Consider the following 20,477-nt stretch of genomic DNA (forward strand, 5'->3'; position numbering starts at 1 on the left):
TGGTAGAGGTCAATGTTGGGGAAATCGAGGCTGTTTTGTTAAACAGTATATAAAAAAACGCGTACACGGTAAAGCGTAACTTTGAAAGAGGGCGGATCATTAACGCTACCAAGGAAAACTAACAGGAGCTTTAGAGTCAAACTTTTACCTCCAGCAGATATCGGGCCAAAAAAATAAAAGGCAGGCAAAAGACAAATGATTCCTGTAAACCAGGGGTGGGCAATTCCAGGCCTCAGAGGCCGGCCTCCCGCACGTTTTCCCGTTTTCTCAAACACACCTGATACAAATGCTTAGGATTATTTTCAAGCTCCAGCAGAGCTCGATGAGTTAGTGGTTTAAATCAGGTGCGTTAGGAGAGAACTGGAAAACATGCGGGACACCAAGCCCCCCCACCCCTGCAGTAAACATTGGTTTGTGCCAGCAAATGCATGATTGCCCTTCAACATCCATTCCGCCCCAAATCACCAAACAAGACAAGCATGTCGTCACTGGAGAATTAGTTGGTTTATTTTCTATGTACATGATATGTGTTATAAATATAGTACACCATAAACACAGCTGGCGCCTTCCACGGCCTTGTCGGGACTTTTAAAAAGCAAAGCGGGATGGCCGTCGACGCTTTCTTCTTCTGGAGGTCGGCGCCGATCGCGCGACGGCGCGCTCCCGGAGTGTCCGCCGCGCAACTTTCGTTTACTTGGTCAAAATTAGCGCCGTGCGGGGAGTGGCCAGGCGGGACGAGACCCGGCGGGACTTCCCACGTTTAACACACGCGTTTTGCATGCACGCGCTTGACAGCGAGGGAATTCCCGGCCAGCCTTCCTTTTGCGCCTCTTCTTCGTCGGGCGCGCGTCACTGGCCGGCGTCGGCGATGACGACGAGCGCAGGGCCGGCGCAGCGCTGCGCCGCCTCCGGCCGGGCGTGGCCCGAGGCGGGCGCGGCGCACACGGCGGCCGTGTTGATGTTGTAGACGCCGGGCCCGAGGAAGCAGGCGCGCAGCTCCAGACGCCGCGTCTGGCGGGGACGCAGCGCCAGCCGGTAGCGGGTCTGTCCCACCCAGGTGAAGGTGCCCTCGCTCCACTCCGAACTACAAGACAAGTCAGATTTTTGGCTGCCCGACCCGGAGGAGGACTTCAAAATGTCTGACTCCGCCCACCTTATTTTTCCAGGGTGTTCAAACTATTTCTTTGCACCCGCAGGAAATTTGGAGCCGACTGGGGCTTTTTGATATTTCGGATTGGTGATGAAGGAAAAGCATACGCTAGAGGTCAAAACATTGCACGGATTGTCACAACATGTCGACCATCCTCTCTAAACGCTCACAAACGAGAGGTACACCCTAAGGGTGTCGAATTTAGCCGATGTCGGACTCATTTCCTGCCATTCAAAATCGGAAGTCTTGTCATTTTTGGACATATTGAAAAGCCCATGTTTTATCATGCATTTCCCCCAATTTTTGCACAAATCCTTTTAACGGCAACTAGAAAATGGCGCGCGATAGAATTTTTTGTGTTGACACAGCAAAACCACCGGGCAGCGCTAGCGGCCAACTTGTGACATTTCCAAGGCTTTCAGTGACTTTTGACGAGTGGCTTAGCCTGGACTCCCACGATGCAAAAGTCTTCAAGAGTCATAATACATTCATGACATCTCAAATATTCCTTTTCCAATATCACATGTAACTGTTAGTTTTGCTATTTTTGTACATAAAGGGGGCGCAGGTTATACGTTTTATTGATAGGACTGATGGCCCTTTTTGAGGGGTTGAAAGTCAATCCATATTTCTATTTGACAATGTTAGGAGTTGTATGTTATGTGAGTGGGTAAGCTGAGGTCCACGCACTCACCTGCTGGTTTTGTGCCTGAGGTCTACAGTGACATCCACATCAGTCCAGCAGCAGTTGGACAAAACCAAACCAACGGGAACCACGCAGACACTACACAGGGGAAAAACAACATTTAGGACGGGCCTTCGTCTACCTGAGAGCTTGCTACTCTTGTTAACAAAGGGACATTTATTTGAAATGGACAAAGACAAATTTCTTAGGATCTGGTCTGCGGCATGTCAGAAAATTGGCAAAAATGTTGATTGTTTTGTGAAGCGTGTGACCTGTCGCGGGCAAAGTCGTGCGCGTGCATCTCCGAGTAGTGCAGGTTGCTCTTAACCAGTCGCGAGAGCTGTGCGGACGGCGGCGCAGCGGGGGGAGGCGGATCAGACTTAAACTTGAGCAGAACCATCTCCTGAGCTTCCTGACAAGACGGCGAGACAAGATTTGAGATCGTTGGATCGGAAAGCCGACGGTAAAACAAAGGCGAGAGACGAAGGCGGCCCCACCTGCTTGGGCGCGAGGGAGGCGGCCTCCTTGCCTATCGCCTGCAGCGCCACGTGGAGTTGACCTTCCAGGATCAGCTGCTTGTTGTCCTCCACCACGTACGCCTACACGCACGCACGCACGGTCAAACAACGCGCAGAAAGACGCCGGCGTTCTGTGACACGCGCTGCGCGCGAGTTGACCTTCCAGATGACGATGATGTTGAGGTCCAGCCGCTCACAGCCGTCGACCAAGCGGAGCAGGTCCTTCCCGGCGTCCTCGCTCAGGTTCCTGTTGCCGGACGGGGTCCTCCAGCCCGCCGCGCGGGCGTCCTCGGCTCGCCCAGACTCGGACGTCCGGCGGCACCGGAAGAAGAAGTCGCCGCACGGCGTGGCCGAACTGACTATCTGCGGGGGGGGGGGGGGGGGGGGGGCACTTGGTTATTATGTTTAGTTTTTTCAGTTTTACACTAAGCTGTATAAACGCTGTGAAAAATAGCAGGTGGTGAAAGTTGATTTTTATTGCTTGACAAATATGGGTTCAGGTGTAGTTATACATTTTTTATAGATAATACGCTTATTTATAGTCAGTGCTTTGAGTGGGGGGGGGTGCGAAAGTTTTTTTTTCTCTTTCCTGGAGGAGGGCGGGGCTTGAGAAGCACTGCTTCAAGGTGAAAATCCTGGCGTAGTTCTGAGACTTATTTTAGTCAGAGAAAAAATGAACTTTTTTTCCCAATATTTTTCACAGGCCCTAATCCTATTCCACACGTATGCTGCAGATATGTTTTTTTACCCGTATGTGCACAATAAAACTCAGCATACCCTCTCGTTGCCCAGGTTGACGTCGGCAAACGTGAACATCTTGCCGTGGTCGGCGGAACCTTGCTGAGATTTGCACGGCGTGGCTCGAAAGCAAAGCTTGGCTCGTTCTCTGCTGCTCACTTTGCAGTCTGAAGGGGGAACAAAACCAAACAGGAAGTCAGTACTGCTTTAAACCCTACAAATACATTAATCTATTCTGTGCATTAATAGTTATAAAAAAAAAGTCAGATGTGGGGGCACACACATAAATAAAATGACTCATTAAGCCTCAAAAATACGCATGATGTTTCATGAACTAACACATTCCTGAACACAAATATTCATGTGCGCTTCCATCCCTTCACCTTTACATGAAACTCAATACACGTGTGCACAGCTCCCAAATATTTGCAGAAGTGATTATCTTACCACTTAGCCCATAAATGGAGTAATTGAATCAAAATGAGTTTTGCACCATTTAAGGGATACTTATTTGGTGATTTTCAGCATTGGAAAAATTCATATTTGCTTCATCATTAAATTGATGGTTCTTTTCCATTTCCAATGAATACCTTTTCAAACCTATTACTGTCCCTTGCCAACGACATGATATGTGTTGAGGGTGCTCACCAGTTGTCAAGGTTTGATCATTTGACGGTCACAAGCGGAGCGTGATTAGTTGTTACTTGAGCCCAGATCGCCATTTTTAAGGTATTTATTGTACATGAAAAATAATGAAGTTATCAAGGTAATGTTTTTTTTTTTTTTTTTTTAACTGTTGAAAACGGTTAAGTCTCCCTTAAACATGTTTCAAAGTCCAGTCCTGGAGGACCGTTTTCTCTCCCCAACACACCTGATTCAAACAATTAGCCTGTTAGCAAGCTTGAAAATGATCCTAATCATTGGAATCAGGTGCGTTGGACGGAGAGGCTTCGAAAACCTGCAGGATACCAGCCTTCCAGGACTGGAGTTGGACACCGGCGCTTTAATGAGCGTAGCGCCAGCGGTTGTCTGCTAACCGTTAGCAAGTCAAGCGAGCGGGCCCCGGCCGCGGTCATGTCCGAAGGGTCGCTCATTTTGTACCTTTCTCCTTGGCCGGGTTGATGCACTTGCTGAGGCTCCAGTGTTGACTGCCGCTGGACACTTGGACCACGTGGAACTCACGCACTCCAGCTTCGCTCTGAGAGGAGGAGGGGCGGCGGCATGCCAGCATGAGCCGAGGCCGCGCGTCGCACGGCGCCGGGACGCTCACCGTGTTGATGTTCTCCACGTCGACGAAGACCAGCGTGCCGCCGGCGTCCCGCTCCGGTCCTTGCTGAGGGGGTACGCTGCTGGCTCGGGCCGACGCCTGAACGCTGAGAGAGCGACTGGCGCAGATGAAGACCGAATGACGAACCACACGGTGGCTGAGGAGGAAGAGCGCAGCGTGGTCTCGTCTGCTTCAAACGCATTTTGATGTCACAGTAATACATAAAATGAAATCCATGAAATCAAATCGTTCAAAACCTCTAGCTGGAAGTGGGGTTTTGAGCCAAAGGGGAACTGACAGTGACCGATCGTGTTTCTACCGCTTGCTCTTTACTATTCAGAAGAAACCCTTGCTTTTGTACACAAGTGCGAGGATGAAGAATAAATGCAGATACGTGTGGATCACGCAGTGACATGCTGAGGTTAGGGCTACCTGATTTTACTTCCTTTCTCAGGACTTTCATAATAGAAGAGGAAGTTGATCTCGTGGACTCCTTCCTGGTCGGGTCCTCGCAGCCAGAGGGGAATCTGCGCAGACTGACCCGGCTGCAGCGGGCCGCCGACGGGAATGTCCACCACGTCGGACGCGGGCCCGAAGTCGTCGGCCGAAACCAGCGTCTCGCGGGCCGCCGCGGACCCGGGCGCCGCCGCCAGCGTTTTGTAGGCCGAGCAGTTCTCGGCCGAGGCGGGGCTGAGCGGCGTGAGGGGCGTGCCGGCCGACGGACTCCCGAACGTGAAGAAGTCGGGGTGAGTGGATGCCACCCGCAGGCCGCACAGGGACACGCCGCTCACGTTGCAGAACTCCACGTACGCCTTTCTGATCTCGCCGCAAAGCAGAGCCGTGGGGAACTGCAGGAAAAACACCTGACGGGCACAAAAAGGGCGACGCGTCATAATGGTCTCGATGCGAGCTAACACCGGTGACTGTTCCATTGTGTAACGTGCAACTGAATTTACCTCCATGAGGGGCATAGGCGGCGTGATGATTGGCTCCAAGCGCCGATCGGGTCCGTAGCGCACAAACATTTTGTCCTCTTTGGTGTGATTGAGTCGCGGGCCTCGGATCTTCAGGTCCTGCTTGCCGCCCACGACCACATTGTCAGCCTTCTGCGGCCCTGAGAGAGAAGAGCAACGCGCCGGCGGTCAGGCGATTGGCGGACAACCGAAGTTCGGTCGGCCGCGCTCACGTTACCGTCTTCGTCCGGCGTTTCCGGCGTGGATGCCGCGGCCAGGTCGTAGACAACACCGGTGATACTCAGGCAGCCCGTCCGATGCGGCAGCAGCCGCAGCCGAGCCTGAGTTCGGACGTCACAAACATTGATGTGCTCCGTAGAGATTATGTTCCAGACGCTAAAAGAGATGACTACAACTAGTGCTGCTCCAATTCCGATACCGTTATCGGGATGAGTCCCAAAACTGCACCAAAATGGTGGCGTAGGCATGTACTATGTCAATCACTTGCCGATTTCATTTTCCCATACTAATACGGAACTTGAAAGCAGCAGCTTGCATCTTGGCGTGACGTTAACTGCATGCTGATTCAAGATATTCTGACTTTTGTGCCTCAGGAGAGTAAAAAGAGATAGTGTGCCATTTTCAAGAAAATAAGAAAATCCAAATAAGGGGGTATTGGTACGGTATCTGTCGATAATGCACAGCTGAGAATCGGAATCCGCGGCCATAAAATAGTATTGAAACAACACTAGTTAAAATCAAGATGCTTGATACGTTCTGAGATTGTTTTTTTTTTTTTCAAGAGTGTTACTATTAGATTATTATGTGCACGAAACCAACAACATAATTATGGTCAAGATCTTGAAAAAGATAGCTATGCATTATAAAAACAACTAATACCGCTTAGCGGCTAACACCCTCACCATTTTGGTTTCCTCGGGAGCCAAGTGGAAGTCCAGGATTGTCTCGGCAGTCACCACGTCATCACTCTGCGTTGTCTGAAAAGGCAAAACGTGATCAAAGCTTCCATCACAAAAAGAGCACCCCCCCCCCCCCCCCCCCACACACACACACACACACACAAATATACAAATATGAATGCACACAAACAAACAGCAAAAGGCGGCAAACACATCAGTGAACACAAAACAAAAACTAACGACTGCACAGTCAGGCTGGCACAACCACAGCGGAACAAGCAAACAAACAACATACAAATAGGCAAAAAACGAGCACAAAACAAACATCCTGCCTTGAGGAAGGTGTGGCGCATACAGACCTCCTGCTCCAAAGTGTCCCGGTTGCTGACGGGTTCCTCTCCGGCGTCCTCCGTGGCATCGGCGGAGTGGCCGTCCCGCGTGAACTTCCAGAGCAGCGAGAGGCGGGAGAGCGCCAGAGGAACTTTCAGAGGGTTCCTGAACATCACCTCCACCATCACCGGTTCTGCAAAGCAGCACGCCGGAAGCGTGTCAATATTAAGGACGGCAAGTCAGCCATGCCACTACCTCACAAAAAGGGATTGCGTTCCAGAATAATCCCACTTTTTAGGGTTGGGAAATCATTTTTTTTTTTTCAAGATTTTTGCTCAATTACTTTGGTTTTCATACACATTATTTGACAGAAAGGGTTCAACGAACAAACTGCGTAACATCCTGTTGAAAGCCGCACCTTCAAATTAAAAGCATGAAGTACAGTTTGGGCCACGTGGTGTCACTTAAGATGCACTTATTTAACAAGCGCAAAAGTGAATGTGACTACTGAAAAACTATTGAGCCAAACAGTGTGTGCTAGAACTGTGCTTTTATGTTGAGAAAGGTGGCATGAATGTAACACTGTTGTACCTTCCACAACAGCCAGCGGGTGGCGCAGGTTGTCCGTCTGGCTGTTGAGGTAGCAATGGCTGGGCTGGAAGTTGGCGGGGACCCCTCCTCGATTGGCGGCGGCCACCAGCTGCTCCTCCAGCCTGCACCACATGCCCGCCTGCTCGGCGTCGTATTCCTGGTCCAGTGACACGTGGGTGGCGGCCTGCTTCTCACCTGCCAACGCCACGTCGGCCCCGTGTCACAAACTGAGCGCGGGGCTCTCGCCGGAGCGCGCATTACCCTCTGCCAGGCGGCGCTCGTGTCCGAAGTAGACCCTGGTGGCGGCGCTGCGGATGCACGGCAGCGGGAGGTGAGGCAGACGCACGCCACTCCGGCTGATCACCGTCTGAAAGACACGCCGTGAAGCGCAAGAGACTCATTACAGGCTTCCGTGCAGGTGAAGGTCAACGTTTTTTGAGCATTGTATAAGTATGCTGCAAATTGAACAATGGTAACCATGAAATAATGAAGTGCTGCCTTGTATGCGTTTAGCTTGTTAGCATTTGTTTGAGCCAGGAGTTTCCCTTTGCTATATGTTAACATATGCATTGATAAGTACTCATTTGCATGTTGAATAGAAATTAATCGCATTCGTAATTCAGCAATGATTGATTTGATGTATCGTACATCTTCGGCCAGTATATTTGGAAGATGACGCGGCATCTGTCCGCAAGGACAAAAATACAAAGCTGGCGGATGGCACGTCACCTTGTAAACGAAGAGGTACTCCCTGAGGAAGGCGCCCTGCTGCGCGGCCGTCTGCCGACTGTCGTTGGTCAGGATCTGCTTGAAGGCCTGCACGGCCTTCTCAGGCTGGCCGAGAGTGAAGGATTGGCGGCCGATCGTGAAGTTGATGTGGTCCTCGGCCAGGGACCACGATCTGCCCTTGTACACCTGCATGGCCTGGCAGTAGCAGCGCAGCGCGTGCCTCTTCTGCCGCACAAATCAAGAGCAGAGCAAAGCAGTCAACCAAGAGAAAGCATCCCCGGTATTTTTCGAGGAAAAAAAAAAAATCCTTTTTTGTTTTGGGGGCGGGTCCAATAATTTTAAGCAAGTGTCAATCTACAGTGGCAAATATCAGGCAGGTTAAGTGGAGTAGCCCTAAATACAGACATACGAAACAGTAGTAAAAAGTTAACGTTTTGTCAAAAATTCATTGGATAACCAAATGCATTGTTCACGCACAAAAATGAATTTAAAAACACGTTTTCCGACTGCTGTCGAAAAATGATATTTGCGTGTAAGTGACACTGCATGAACTCAAGGCTCAGGTAACAACTATAGTTTATAGATAGCAATAGTTTATTTCAAATATGTGGGAAAAAATAAATGAACAAACACAAATAAAAGAACAAAAATATATACCGCTGCAAGGCAGAAACCATCATAAAAAGAAAAAAAGGAAACCACAAGTCCCGTCCCGCGGGAAGAAGTAAAACTATGTGGCTCAGCTTTCTGACAATCACATGACCAAACCTCTTTTTTGTTTGCTTGTGATTTTTGATTTGCGGTAGCGTTTTGTCTTTTTGCTTTTTGTTTAGTTAATGTCTTTGATTTTCTATAACTGTTTCATTCTTTGAGTAGTGTTTATGTTTTTTGTTTGTGATTAATTCTCTTTTGGGTTGTTTGTTGGTTGCGATTTTTGATTTGCTGTTGTGCTTCCATTTTTATAATGGGTTTCCGCTTTAATGTTTGCAATAGCATTTATTTTTTCACTTCAACGGCACCTAGTTCACGAGTGAAACCGTCTAAAGTTCAGTATCCATTTAGGCAAGTCACAATTTTTTCACTCGTGTATTTGCACGTGTCAGTTGGGTGAACTACTGTCTTGACAATCTCCTTTTAGTGGAAGGATTTCAAAGGATAAATCGTTCCTCAAAGGTATCTAAGCAGTCGCTCGGAGGCTCACCTGGCCTGCTTTGCTGAAGCGGTGACCCGCCAGGATCATGTGGAAGGCAAACTTGCGCAGCATGCGAGTGCGCATGTTAATGAAGCAGTGGGCCGCCTGCTCCAAAAGCAGAGCGCTGCGCAGGTCCGAGTCCTGAAGCGGAAACGTCACAAAATGGGGAAGATAATCCAAACTTAACGTATCGAGTGTGAACTTGGAGCCTGATATTGCATAGATTCCTCACCTCGCTGGTCATTTTGATGAGCAGCGTGGCAGCTTCCGAGTATTTTCCCTGACTTTTGAGAATCTCTGCGCTGAGGAGAGCGCAGCGCTCAGCCAGCACCATATTCCTGTCAGGGAGACACACAAAGGTCAACTCCATGGACTTGCTGGATGAGATGAAGGACAATGACGCGGCGCAATGGTGATCCCACGCTCACTCCAGAATCACCATTCGCAATCTAATCACGAAATGTTGTCTTGTACGAAAGAAACGACATTATTTATCTAACTGCTTTAGGGTAAAATCTGCGACAAAAACATGGACCGGTAATAGTTTTTAACTTGCTACAAAATAATTATTGTGACTTTTTTCTGGTGCAAATAAATGCAGTGTAGTACAGTACAGTAATACAGTTAGCAGTTGTTTGCTACCTGCAGACATCTTTGTAGGTCTGGATAGCCGTGTCCATGTAATGTGCGGGATACGGCCGCGCAGCTCCAGCCTGCAGGAAGGCAGACACTGCGGCCATTTCCTAGATAGACAACGAAGAAGAAAGATTGTCATGAAAGAACAGGAACTTGAAGAAAGCTGGCTGACATACTGTAGCTTAAGTAAGCAATCTCTTCTTTTGCCATTTCGCTCTTGTACATTACTGCCAATGACATTACTCCAAAAAAACTTTTTTATCCCTTACTAGGATTGGCTTTTTTTTGTTTTCTTGAAGACATGATAATAAAATTTGACTGGCTCATCCACTACAAGTCTCTATGGTTCCGCTTGCTCAAAATATTGACCAAAGCATAAGGGTTAAGCCACGGATGAAGCAGCCGCAACACAAAGCCATGCTCAGCTATCTCGTTTTGAAGATTTGACTAACTCCTCGTGCGTTTGTGTGTTGTTGTGCTCACCAAGGCACCAGCGGCATAGAGCATGGCCTGGTCTGACAGGAAATCCTTCTTGGCCGTGTGGTAGCAGCTGTAGGCCAGCTCATAGTGCTGCACCAGGAAGCACAAGTCGGCCATCTTCCTGATCTGTAGCTCCGGGGCCTCCGGAGGGTAGCTGCCATGGCGCAAGAAGATCCAAAAATGAGAACATGGAACAGAAGGACGGAGGTCTCCGCGAGAACGAGGATGCACTTACAGGAGGCCGCTGGTACTCTTGGGCTCACTGACGCTCTTCTCAGGCGCTTTGCCGCCACCGAACCATTTCTTGGTGGCCGTGAACAGAGAGCGACTCAAACCTTTCCTGGACACCAGCTGCAGAGGACAGGAATACGATTTTGAGCCGTGGGATCGGGCGAAAGGACGCCGCGCCCGCGGGCAGCACCTGGTCGTTGAGCTGCCTGATGTTCTTCTCGATGTGAGGCAGCAGGCCACGGAAGGTGAACTCCTGGACGAACTGGCGGATGTGGTCGTGGTCGCCGAGGGTCAGACAGGCCCCGTGCCCGCCCGCCGTACTCTCCGCCTCCCTGGAGCCCTTATTGCCATCGGCGAGGGCGAGGCCGTCTGAGCTGCTCACAGTGTCCGGGTCAGGATGGCCACCATCTACGCCGCAAAGATGAAGCAAGTCACAACAATGTTGCTTTGAACTTTGCAGATGAAAGTTTTCTTTAAGTGGCCTGTGTGAGAAAACCACATTTCAATCGCTTCCTAAAATCAGTTCATCTTATCCTTATTCTGTACCTCAAAACTTGATTTAAACAAAAAGAGCTGAAAAACAAGGAAGTGACCCGCACCTGCAGAATGAGGTTCCTCAGTTGCGTTGACGGAGTTTTCATCCGTAGGAGAACTCACGGCTGGAGCGCCATCTTCATCCAGCTGATCCTGAAAACACACCAAGACAACACAGTGTTTGTCAGGATATTTACATTTTTGCTCATTTGCAATATTAGGTCCTGTGTTTGCTGAAAAACTAACCTATATACTCGTTTGTGCTCTTAAGATTAAAAGTACTTCTTGGACACCATCATCTGGGTTTTTTGATTGAGATGAGCGGTAAAAGTTCATTTGGTCCAGCAAAAGCAATGTAGAGTTGGGAAACAAGTGCTTTGCCACCATCTTGTGGCATCGGTAGGTGAATACAAATCTTTTAGGGTTACATTACTTTTCTGGGTTAAGTTTTTACAATTTGTGGCAGGCCTAGGTCCACAAGCTGCCTACCGCAGGGGATCAAAAAAAAAAAAATCCAAAATACTGCTGACAAGAACACCCAGGCTTGCCTCACAATTACCGAAAAACATCAAGACTTTCAGATAGAGCTGAGGTCTTTTTGTGGGCACTTTGGAGCCATGTACCGTGACTGATGAACAAGTTTGAACAGTTGGTGTTCAAAACCTGAATTAAGAGGTCAAATGATTGAAGAGTGGGCCTAACTCTTGTAATGTCAGCTGTGATGAATCACGGCTCGGGAGCGATCGTTTGCTTAAGTGACGCAAGTTTGAGCGTTGGCTGGACCGACCTGGCTCTGTAGGTCATTTCTGTGCAGGTACTGACTCCACGGGTCCGGAATCTGCTCGTTCTGCTCGGCGGGGAGAGTGCGGGAGTTGATCTTCAGCAGGTAGCAACCCTGAGGGCCGTACCTCTGCTTCATGTCCTCGTACACCGCCTCGGCTCTGAAAGGAGCGCGGTGGCGCCGACACGTAAACAGAAAGGACACGAAGCCGGCGCTAATAGAGAATTTGTGACACCAAGGTTACATCAGACACTGTCATGAAGGTACATCCGTGGTTGAATCCACTTGGAGAAATGGCTGCATTTTGTACACCCTACATTTGTTCTACTGCAGAGTATAAAAGAATGGAAAAAGGCAGACGCAAACTTTTCTTTCATGTGGTAGAAACGGCGTATAAGCAATCATCCAACACAGTGCTTCTAAATTATATTTTGCAAAGGAATGAGAAAACATTTCGGCTAAGTTTAAAAAAACAAATGTTTTTATTTTCCTCACTCCATCTTTTAAATCAGTGGTTCTCAAAGAGGAGGAAAAAAAAAGCCTGTCCTCAAATTAACCTCAAAGAAGTGGTTTGTTGACTCGACTCTGCATGCAAACAATATGTGCAAACAAATTGTGTCCTGTTTGGAAGTGGCATCCAAAAAAAAACAAAGACGAGGATGTAAGTGATAGGTAATACTGTAGACACGGCGAAGCGTCAAATCCGATACCCCAGCCTCCTTACCGTTGCTCGTCGCCTTGGCTGACGTCATGCAGCAGCACGTAGTACTTGAGCGTGTTGGGGATGAACCACTTGGGCTTGGCGTAGTCTCCGCTGTGCTGGATGCGGTGCTGCTCCTGCGACAGCTTGACAAACTGCTCCACCGGCACCGTCTCGCCGGACGACACCACCAGCAGGCCTGAGCGCCCGGTAAAGGAAACATAGGTGGGCGGGCGGAGCAGGCGGAAAATAATGAAATCAAACAGCAAGGATACAGGCCAGGTAGTGGTTGAGGAACTCGTGGTCGGAGGCCGGCATGGATTGAAGGAAGTTCTCCCTGTAGGCCTCGAACCAGGGCGTAGTCGCTGGGCAGACAAAAAACATCCAACACTATCAGAAGACGGGCTCGGTGGCGTCATCAAACACCTCGCACCAGCTGTGACATGCCAGTGAAGGGAGAACTTGTGAATTTTCCAAGGACCTGGACAAGGATGGGAATGTCTTTGATATTTAGAATGCATGGTCTTGGTAGAAGAGGATGATGGATGATTTGGATTTCATTTTGAAATTTTAAGAGGAAAAAAAAATGACTCTGGGAGCAGAGAGTCATGGTACATCTTAACTGAACAAGATCATGGAAGAACGAGAAGATCTTGCTATTGGAGGCAAATTTGATTAAAAATTATCTTGAAACTTTTGGGTAAAGTTGTGTTGGGAGAAGAGAATATTCTTGGGACGGTGAAGATCTCAGATCCAAGTAAAAGGATTTCAGTGGTCTTGACAGAGAAGACCTTCACAAGAAAGAAGATATTGAAAGAGGTTGAGATTTTAAGGCCTATAAAAGAAGAAGGTTCACAAACAGATCTTGGACAATGAGTATGAAGATTTAGAAAGAAAATCTCAAGTTCTATGGAGAATAGGCTCCAGGAGAAGAGAAAAAATGTTTTGAGGGATGTCAATTTTAGAGGACTTGGAAAAGTCGCTTCTGGGTAATCTTGGGAAATAGTCACCTTAAGAGATTATGACCTGAGGAGATTTGGGGACGAGAGGAGGATCCGGAGTCTTGGGAAGACAAAATCTGGACATTCTTGCGCAAAAGAGGCGCTCGCAAATCTGAGAAGGGCTGATGTTGAAAGAGCAAAATCTGAGAGAAGAAATGAAGGTGACCTTGGCAGGAAGCATCAGGACAGTTAGGGAACAGAACGGCACGAAAAGCGGGAAAATACACGTTGAGCCATCGTGTTTGTGATCTCGGATATCTGGGATGCGCTCGACCGCCTACACACCAAGCAATCATCAAACACCTGACAGAGTCATGCGTGATTTCTATACGTGAAGACGTTTCTAATCTACAAGGAAGCGATGGGAGCAGGAAGCGCGGGAAAATCAGAAGCAACAGGAGCACCAAGAGCGTCGGGAAAGCGAGCGATAGGATCTAGAGGACGGCCACAGGGTCTACACGTGAGGCACACACGACGGACGGGGGTACCTGAGAAGAGCTTGGAGGCGCACACCTCCCTCAGCGTGTCTCTCCACGAACTGAACCAGGGGGCGTTACATTTAAGAGCTTCATCTGACAGGTGGAAGCAGAGAGGGGCCAAAAGAAAGTGTCACCATGGCAACACTGCAAAACCGACTTTGAAACTTTGAAGCCCTGGTTTCAAACCCGAATTAGAACATTGTCTGGAAGCCTTCAATAGTGCCAGCCCTACTTTCAAAGTATGGGGGACAAATTCCTGCCTTAACCCTTTCACTCCCGTTGGGACAATGTGTCCCTGCGCTTTTGAAAAAATGGCGGTGGGTATAGGAATGGTAGCAATAACATCAACTGCCATCCTGGCGCTTCATTACACACCTATATCTGGATTCTACTGGCATTTAGCAACTTTTCCATACACAACAAGCCAGTGCTGGGCCCACTGCCATAAGTTTTATTTTCTTCGGGGAAAATAAAATAAATCGCTTGTGAAAGGGTTAAAAACATGAGACGTATTTAAGATACTCATTTAACCCTAACTTGAGACTTGAAACGTTCCTTTAAAGTTTCAATTCTGGCTTGAAACACGACTTTCTGGCATTGAAACCAGGTTCTAAAATTTCATAACTTTAAACCTATCGCATACTTCAAAACCCTACTTGAACTCACACTCTTGTTTGAAACCTTATCTCGAAAAACAACCTCAAATTGAAACTATAATCGGAGATTTTAACATTTAACACAAACCTAATCCTGGTTTGGGCCCTCAGTCTGAATAGCCTTGGTTTAAAACTCCAATCTTGGATCGACCCTTCAATTAAAACACAGACCTGAAAACCCACATTTGAATTCCTAACTGTCTTGCAATCTTCATCCAGTGAAATCCTCCACGCCCGCTTTTTCTTTGACGATACGACGATGATAACCATAAAAGTGCAACGAGGGATGAGAATGTCATCAAAGTTACCGTTGAAGCTTAGTTCGTAGTCTCCGGAAGTGACGGCGGTAGAGACGGCGCCCTCCTGTGGCTGGCAGGAGAGCACCACATGGTTGAGGCGGCGTTTCTGGCCCGGGCTGAGGGCGATACCTGGCGGGGGCGGGGTAGAGCCCGACTGCTGCGTGACGGCACCGGGCACCACCTTGGTCACGCAGATGCGAAGGTTCTTGACCACCTGAAGCTGGTTGTTGGGGTCCCGCAAGTGACCTGAATGGAAAGAGCGTTAGCATTAGCTCGCATCCAACCATTTTCTATTGGTGGGGTAGCACTACTTGTAGATACGTGCGTGTATGTATGAATGAACCCCACTCAACACAACGGCACTTGTTTGAAACCAACCAAATCGAGTCCCTCATTTTAAGCTGTGACCCTTGTTGTGAACCCTCATTTTCACCTGTAAATTAAACTTAAAACCGTCCTTTGCCAAACCCTACGCTTGTGTGAAAACCCAACTTCAAACCTTCAATCCTTTGCCAACATGACACTTGTTTACGGTTAGCCTTGACACCCCAATACTAAGCCCTAATGCTGATTTAAGATCCTCAATGGGAACAAAACCCTCATTTTAAACTGCAAACATGACATTCTACCATTGTTTGAAACCATGACTCAAAACCCTTCTTTACAAACACCACACTTGTTTGTCTGGATACCTCGACACCCTAAAATTAGGCCCAAACGTTGGTTTGAAACCCTCACAAGGACCCAAACTCTCATTTTAACCTCCAAAATGAAATGCTACCATCAGTAACAACAGAAATTTAAAATCCTCGTTTGCAAACATGACACTTGTTTAGTCCGCAAGCCTAGACGCCCCAACATTAAACCCTAACGCTGGTTTAGAATGCCCAACAGGTCTGAAACCCTCATTTTAAAATGCATACATGAAACTCAAAACCATGAATTCAATCCTTCTTTACCAACGTGACACCCTAATCTGAAAACGCAATTTTAATCCCTAGGTAAAACCTCAAAACATGCTCAAAGTAAACCTTGGTTTTAAAGCCTTAAGCAGACGTGATATCCTCATTCGGAAACCCTAAGCTTCCTCAAAACTACTCGGGAACCCCAAGCACGCTTTTTTGACAACGTGACATGCTGTAGTGTGTCCTTGACACCCAACTTTTTAGAAACGTAGTTAAGCTTGAAACATTAATTTGGAACCCTAATGGCGTCCTGAAAGAAGACTTGAGCGATACTTTTGACAGCCCTGATTGGATGTGACATCGCCACAGGAAAGCTCAAGAAGGCTCAACTACGACAGCCGACGGACCGAAGTTGGTCAGGGAAAAGTTCGAGACGGTGGCTCGACGGAGGAACGGGGCGTTTTCGGGGAAGTCGACCGAATAGGACAAGTCCGTGGGAGCGCGGGCCTGCTAGCACGCCGGCTAATCGCTGTCAAAGTCCCGCCGCTCAGGTATCACAAAGTCCGGGCAGGTGCCCGTCGCTGCTTAGTCACCGGCTAGCCGCGGTGCTAACAAGCCAAAAGGACCCGAACGGCGCGTCCCCCTCTCGGGCGGGGCGGCTAACGCTGGCTCACCTTCGGAAGTAAGCCGGCAGAAAGGCCTGAGCAGCTCGGCGAAGTTGAGCTTGTTTTTGCGGGTGAGGCGTTCCGCCTCGTCGCTGCACAGCACGGCCACCATCGGCACGAACGAGTCCTGGACAAACTCCTGGACGGACTGCACACACTGCGCCATGGCCGGGCTGCCTGCAACTAGGAGTGGACGTCGGGGACTCGCACGCTCGCTCGCAGGTCGGCGGCGGGGCCGACAGTCACATCCTGGAGAGGAACCGCAGAGGACTCGGGGCGGCTCGGCGGCCTTGCTGGCTGACGGGTCTCTTCCGGTTTGTGGGATAGTCGGATCATGTGACTAGCGCCGAGCGCCTGTCCCACAATGTGCCTGAGGAAAAAAAAGACACAGTTGCCTAGGGGCCCCCGGTTACTCGCGGGGAAGGAGGTCGGGCTCGGAGCGCGAATGGCGAAACGCTGCCAACGTTTGACACTCATGGGATCTGCCATTAATTAAAACAATTCGGACGCCAACCAAACGCGGATCGAGTTAAGTAAAACGCAAGGGATAAAATAACGGAATAATGTAAAATTGCTGATAGGTTGCCCTTATAAAATCTACCATTTAGAAGGCTGAATATCAAGGGTCCCGATTTACATCAAATCCAATTTTTCACTTTTAGGTGCAGAGATTTTCTCTCGGGCATGAACGTTCTGTCCCAACGGCGCCCCCGAGTCACTGCCAGGCAAAGCAGATTGATGATGGAAATAAAGAGTCCCTCGACTCAACCATCTAGAGTGGAAAAATATTTTATTCTTACATTATACAGCTGAGGCAAAAAATGGTGCTCTTACTTGCGTCTCTATGCTTCCAGTATATTGAGGAAGCTTGCCCCCTACTTCCTTGCGCCTCCTCAAGTTGTTTGCATCTTTGAGTCCTGCTGGACTTTCAGGCATCAATTTACCAGATGTCCGTGACAGGGGAACAGTTCCAGCCACAAAGAAATGCCTCAGGAATGTCTTTAGACAAACATGTTAATGCTTAGTAGCCACTTTGATCATTGTTTTTACTAGTTGAAATATGCATACATTTTCAAAATCTGACAACGACACACGCACACAAAAACCAAACAAAAGCTGTCATTTATTTCCTAACTTAAAGAAAACCTTTATGGACAACTGCAAAGGCAATTTATGTCATATTTTCAGAACGCATTCATTTTCAGCCACTCTGTTTCCCATGTCAAAACGTCTTTCTTGTGAAAATTACCACCTTTTTTAATAAGGGGGGGGGGGGGGGGGGGGGTAATTGAGACCCCATTACCACAGAAGCATATTGCGACCATACCTTTGGGGGCAAAAACATCATGTTACTGCTGAAGAAGAAGCACTGACTACTACATTGACCTTGAGCTGAATGAGAACTTTATGTACTCGTAGGTCAAAGGTTACTCGCTAGTGTCCGTCGCCGGGGTTCTTGAAAACGAGTGGTTAATGTCTGTTTTTTTTTTTTTTTAAATTAAAACTGAAGGTGTCAAAAACTCCAGGCAAAGTGTAGATTTGCCAAATTCTCTGGATCTGCGTTTGCATGTAGCAACCGTAATCAAGAGATTTACGTCATTACTATTTTCTATTTCCCGCCAAAGGTGCCGACGGCGGTCACGTAGAGAGACGGAGGTTCTTTCTGATTGCACAGACACAACAGCCGCCTGGCGGCTTGGCAAGATTATGAATGATGAAAACCGCACTGCGGATTTGTGTAGCGGCGACGTTAGCCTCCCGGCACATGGTTGAGGGCCTATTTGATGTTTCGTAAGATGCGTCGAGCGTGCGTGCTTTTCAAGGTCGCCAGCGCCCCCTCCAGGATAGAGATGAGATGCAAAAGGGTGCTCAGGTCCATGTGGAGAACCCGGCTGCTCTTCTCCGACCCAGAAGCGCTCTCTTGTGTCAGGTGCAGCCTGGTGACCAACATGGGTGCCACCTGCTGGTGCAGGGAGCGACTGGCCAGCTGCCAAGGGAGCAGGACATCAAATTAGCGGGCACATGCATTCCACACACAAACAAACATGTGCACATGCACGCACACATTTAAAAAAAAATCGAAAGTCTTTTTAAGACTTCTAATGAAGGCGACACATGCCATGCCCTACGTGATATATTAGCTATTAGTCTCAGATCAAACTGACAAAGTAGGCTACAACATCCATTTGCTGTAGCCGGTTACCCTCACTAGGGTCGCTGGCTTGCTGGCGCCTATCCCAAGTCATTTGTACTTTTCGTTCCATAAGCGTACATAAAAAGAAAAATGTAAGGGAAACGAGAGTGGGGCTGATTTGGAATATGAGTGGGATGGGATAGGTTTTTTTTTTTTTTTGGTACTTTGGGTATGGGACAGGATTGTTTCCATGGGTTAAGGTTAGTTGGGATGGGATGGGATTGTACTCACCAGGACATCCAGCCTCCACTCCAGGTTGTGATACGCGGGCAAGGTGGAAGGTACCAGACTCAAGATGCTGCGAATCTCGCTGCGATGTTGCTGGTACATCTGGCAAAGCCCACAATCATTTGACGATTATGTTTGACAGGGGCCATTCAAAAAAAGAAAAGAAAAAAAAATATGGACATCACCTGGAGGAGGCTCTGGTTGATTTCATCAGCAAACTCCAGCGACAACACCGAGTCCAAAAAGTCCACATCAGACAACTACGCACACACACGAACAGGGTCAAAGGAAGCACGTGGAGTGGTGAATGAGAACAGAGCCTGCAAGAGTGATGTGTGAGAGTGGCCAGGTGACCATGCATTTGGAGCTCTGGGTCATTAGATACATGAGCCCCTCCACGCCGTGCTGCACCACTTCCACGGGGACCGACAGCTTCCCTGCAAACACATAGGCATGCCTTGCTCATAGGTTACACCAACTAAATAAAGGTCAATATCACAAACGCGACATCACAGGTTGCTGATGTTTAATATGCTGAAATGTTTATGCTTGATGTGAGTGCAGAGTGGGGCCTCAAACAGCTCCCAGGCCGGCCTGTGGTTTGGTCACCAGGTGTTGAAACCATAAGGGCCAAACGACTTACTTGCGGCTCCCTCGTAGACTTTGGGACTGATTCCTCTCCTAAGGAATTCCAGTGCGATGCGCCCAAACTCTCCGACCACTGAAAAGCAAACAAACTGGTGAAAACCTTGACAAGGACTTGATGTGTTTTAAATGGGAGCCGAATCAATTCATATATATATATATATATATATATATATATATATATATATATATATATATATATATATATATATATATATATATATATATATATATATATATTACAAGATTATTTACCATATAATAAAACACAAATGTCCAGTAGCCATAAATGACTATTGGCTTGTAGTTTATTGTACAAACGCTTTTCAAGAAAAGCTAAGGAAAGAATGACAGTGAATTGTGCTTCGAGATCTAGTTAAGAATGTTAAACACATATTCGTTATGATGAAAAAAATACAATAGTGTGAGCAAAAAACTACTTTGTGTGCACAATTGACTAAATAGTGCTCAGCTCACATAAATCTTTCGTGTACACGAAACAATTTTCGCCTATGCACAGAACATGTTCCGTCAGATGATGCAAAACAAAAAGGAAGTACAACACTAATTGAGACCACAAAATATAGGCACGAAGTTTGGAAATGAGTCAAATTTTGCCCGTCCTTCCGCTACGCTGTTATCAGTACTAATGAATTGTATTTAGAATGTGTTTGGATTTTGAAGTGATGAAAGTGGCGTAGCTCGCGTTCATCTCGTAACAGCCACAAAAAAAGAGAATGACTTACCTGGCGCGCCAACAGTGTTGAGGAAGTTCAGGTGTTCTTTGTGCTCCTCAGACAAAACCAGCAGCATGTTGAAGCAAAGTTTCACTTTTAATTTTGCCCAAATCGAATGAAGCTCAACAGGAAATCTTCAGGCCGGAAGTGTCAAGGACGGGTCTCCACCCACTTCCATTTTGTCTTCTTCGCCTTTTTTTCACTCCGTAAAACGTCAAATCGATTGGACGCCC

General features: G+C 47.9%; 2 protein-coding genes across 3 annotated transcripts; both read right to left on the bottom strand.

Annotated features, from left to right (window-relative positions):
• Positions 1 to 482: 482 nt before the first annotated feature.
• On the bottom strand, positions 483 to 16,763 carry trappc8 (trafficking protein particle complex subunit 8). 2 transcript variants are annotated; one of them, XM_088425972.1, is made up of 29 exons: positions 16,450 to 16,763; positions 14,880 to 15,116; positions 13,925 to 14,008; positions 12,711 to 12,800; positions 12,460 to 12,634; positions 11,742 to 11,895; positions 11,020 to 11,107; positions 10,611 to 10,828; positions 10,425 to 10,540; positions 10,193 to 10,343; positions 9,716 to 9,816; positions 9,306 to 9,411; positions 9,083 to 9,214; positions 7,882 to 8,106; positions 7,414 to 7,519; positions 7,153 to 7,347; positions 6,591 to 6,754; positions 6,235 to 6,309; positions 5,550 to 5,652; positions 5,315 to 5,472; positions 4,791 to 5,221; positions 4,362 to 4,515; positions 4,193 to 4,289; positions 3,131 to 3,258; positions 2,513 to 2,716; positions 2,333 to 2,434; positions 2,108 to 2,247; positions 1,845 to 1,934; positions 483 to 1,084 (listed from the first exon to the last, which is right to left on the bottom strand). In XM_088425972.1, the coding sequence occupies exons 1-29, from the start codon at positions 16,604 to 16,606 to the stop codon at positions 850 to 852; spliced, it is 4,416 nt and encodes a 1,471-aa protein (XP_088282098.1). In that variant the 5' UTR covers positions 16,607 to 16,763; the 3' UTR covers positions 483 to 849. The 2 variants fall into 2 exon arrangements, with proteins under 2 accessions (XP_088282098.1, XP_088282099.1); XM_088425973.1 differs by lacking the exon at positions 13,925 to 14,008.
• Positions 16,764 to 17,213: 450 nt separating this feature from the next.
• Positions 17,214 to 20,408, bottom strand: commd2 (COMM domain containing 2). The gene is made up of 6 exons (XM_088425974.1): positions 20,254 to 20,408; positions 19,506 to 19,583; positions 19,217 to 19,299; positions 19,048 to 19,122; positions 18,866 to 18,964; positions 17,214 to 18,427 (listed from the first exon to the last, which is right to left on the bottom strand). Exons 1-6 carry the CDS (start codon positions 20,318 to 20,320, stop codon positions 18,218 to 18,220), a joined length of 612 nt encoding a protein of 203 aa, XP_088282100.1. The 5' UTR covers positions 20,321 to 20,408; the 3' UTR covers positions 17,214 to 18,217.
• Between the last annotated feature and the right edge of the window lie 69 nt (positions 20,409 to 20,477).

This window comes from Hippichthys cyanospilos, chromosome 10, assembly GCF_059441005.1.
Source record: "Hippichthys cyanospilos isolate Australia breed blue-spotted pipefish chromosome 10, RoL_Hcya_1.0, whole genome shotgun sequence".
Taxonomy (NCBI): Eukaryota; Metazoa; Chordata; class Actinopteri; order Syngnathiformes; family Syngnathidae; genus Hippichthys; species Hippichthys cyanospilos.

What these genes read in the sequence shown, in the direction of transcription:
- trappc8 (XM_088425972.1), bottom strand. Translation starts at nt 16,606, where the DNA reads ATGGCGCAGTGTGTGCAGTCCGTCCAGGAGTTTGTCCAGGACTCGTTC. An exon ending in AAGAGTACCAGCGGCCTCCT is followed by an intron (nt 10,344 to 10,424) that starts GTAAGTGCATCC and finishes GCGCCATGGCAG; the next exon opens with CTACCCTCCGGAGGCCCCGG. An exon ending in CCCGCTGGCTGTTGTGGAAG is followed by an intron (nt 6,755 to 7,152) that starts GTACAACAGTGT and finishes GCTGCTTTGCAG; the next exon opens with AACCGGTGATGGTGGAGGTG.
- commd2 (XM_088425974.1), bottom strand. Translation starts at nt 20,320, where the DNA reads ATGCTGCTGGTTTTGTCTGAGGAGCACAAAGAACACCTGAACTTCCTC. An exon ending in AGTCTACGAGGGAGCCGCAA is followed by an intron (nt 19,300 to 19,505) that starts GTAAGTCGTTTG and finishes ATGTGTTTGCAG; the next exon opens with GGAAGCTGTCGGTCCCCGTG. An exon ending in AGTGGAGGCTGGATGTCCTG is followed by an intron (nt 18,428 to 18,865) that starts GTGAGTACAATC and finishes CTCCCTTGGCAG; the next exon opens with CTGGCCAGTCGCTCCCTGCA.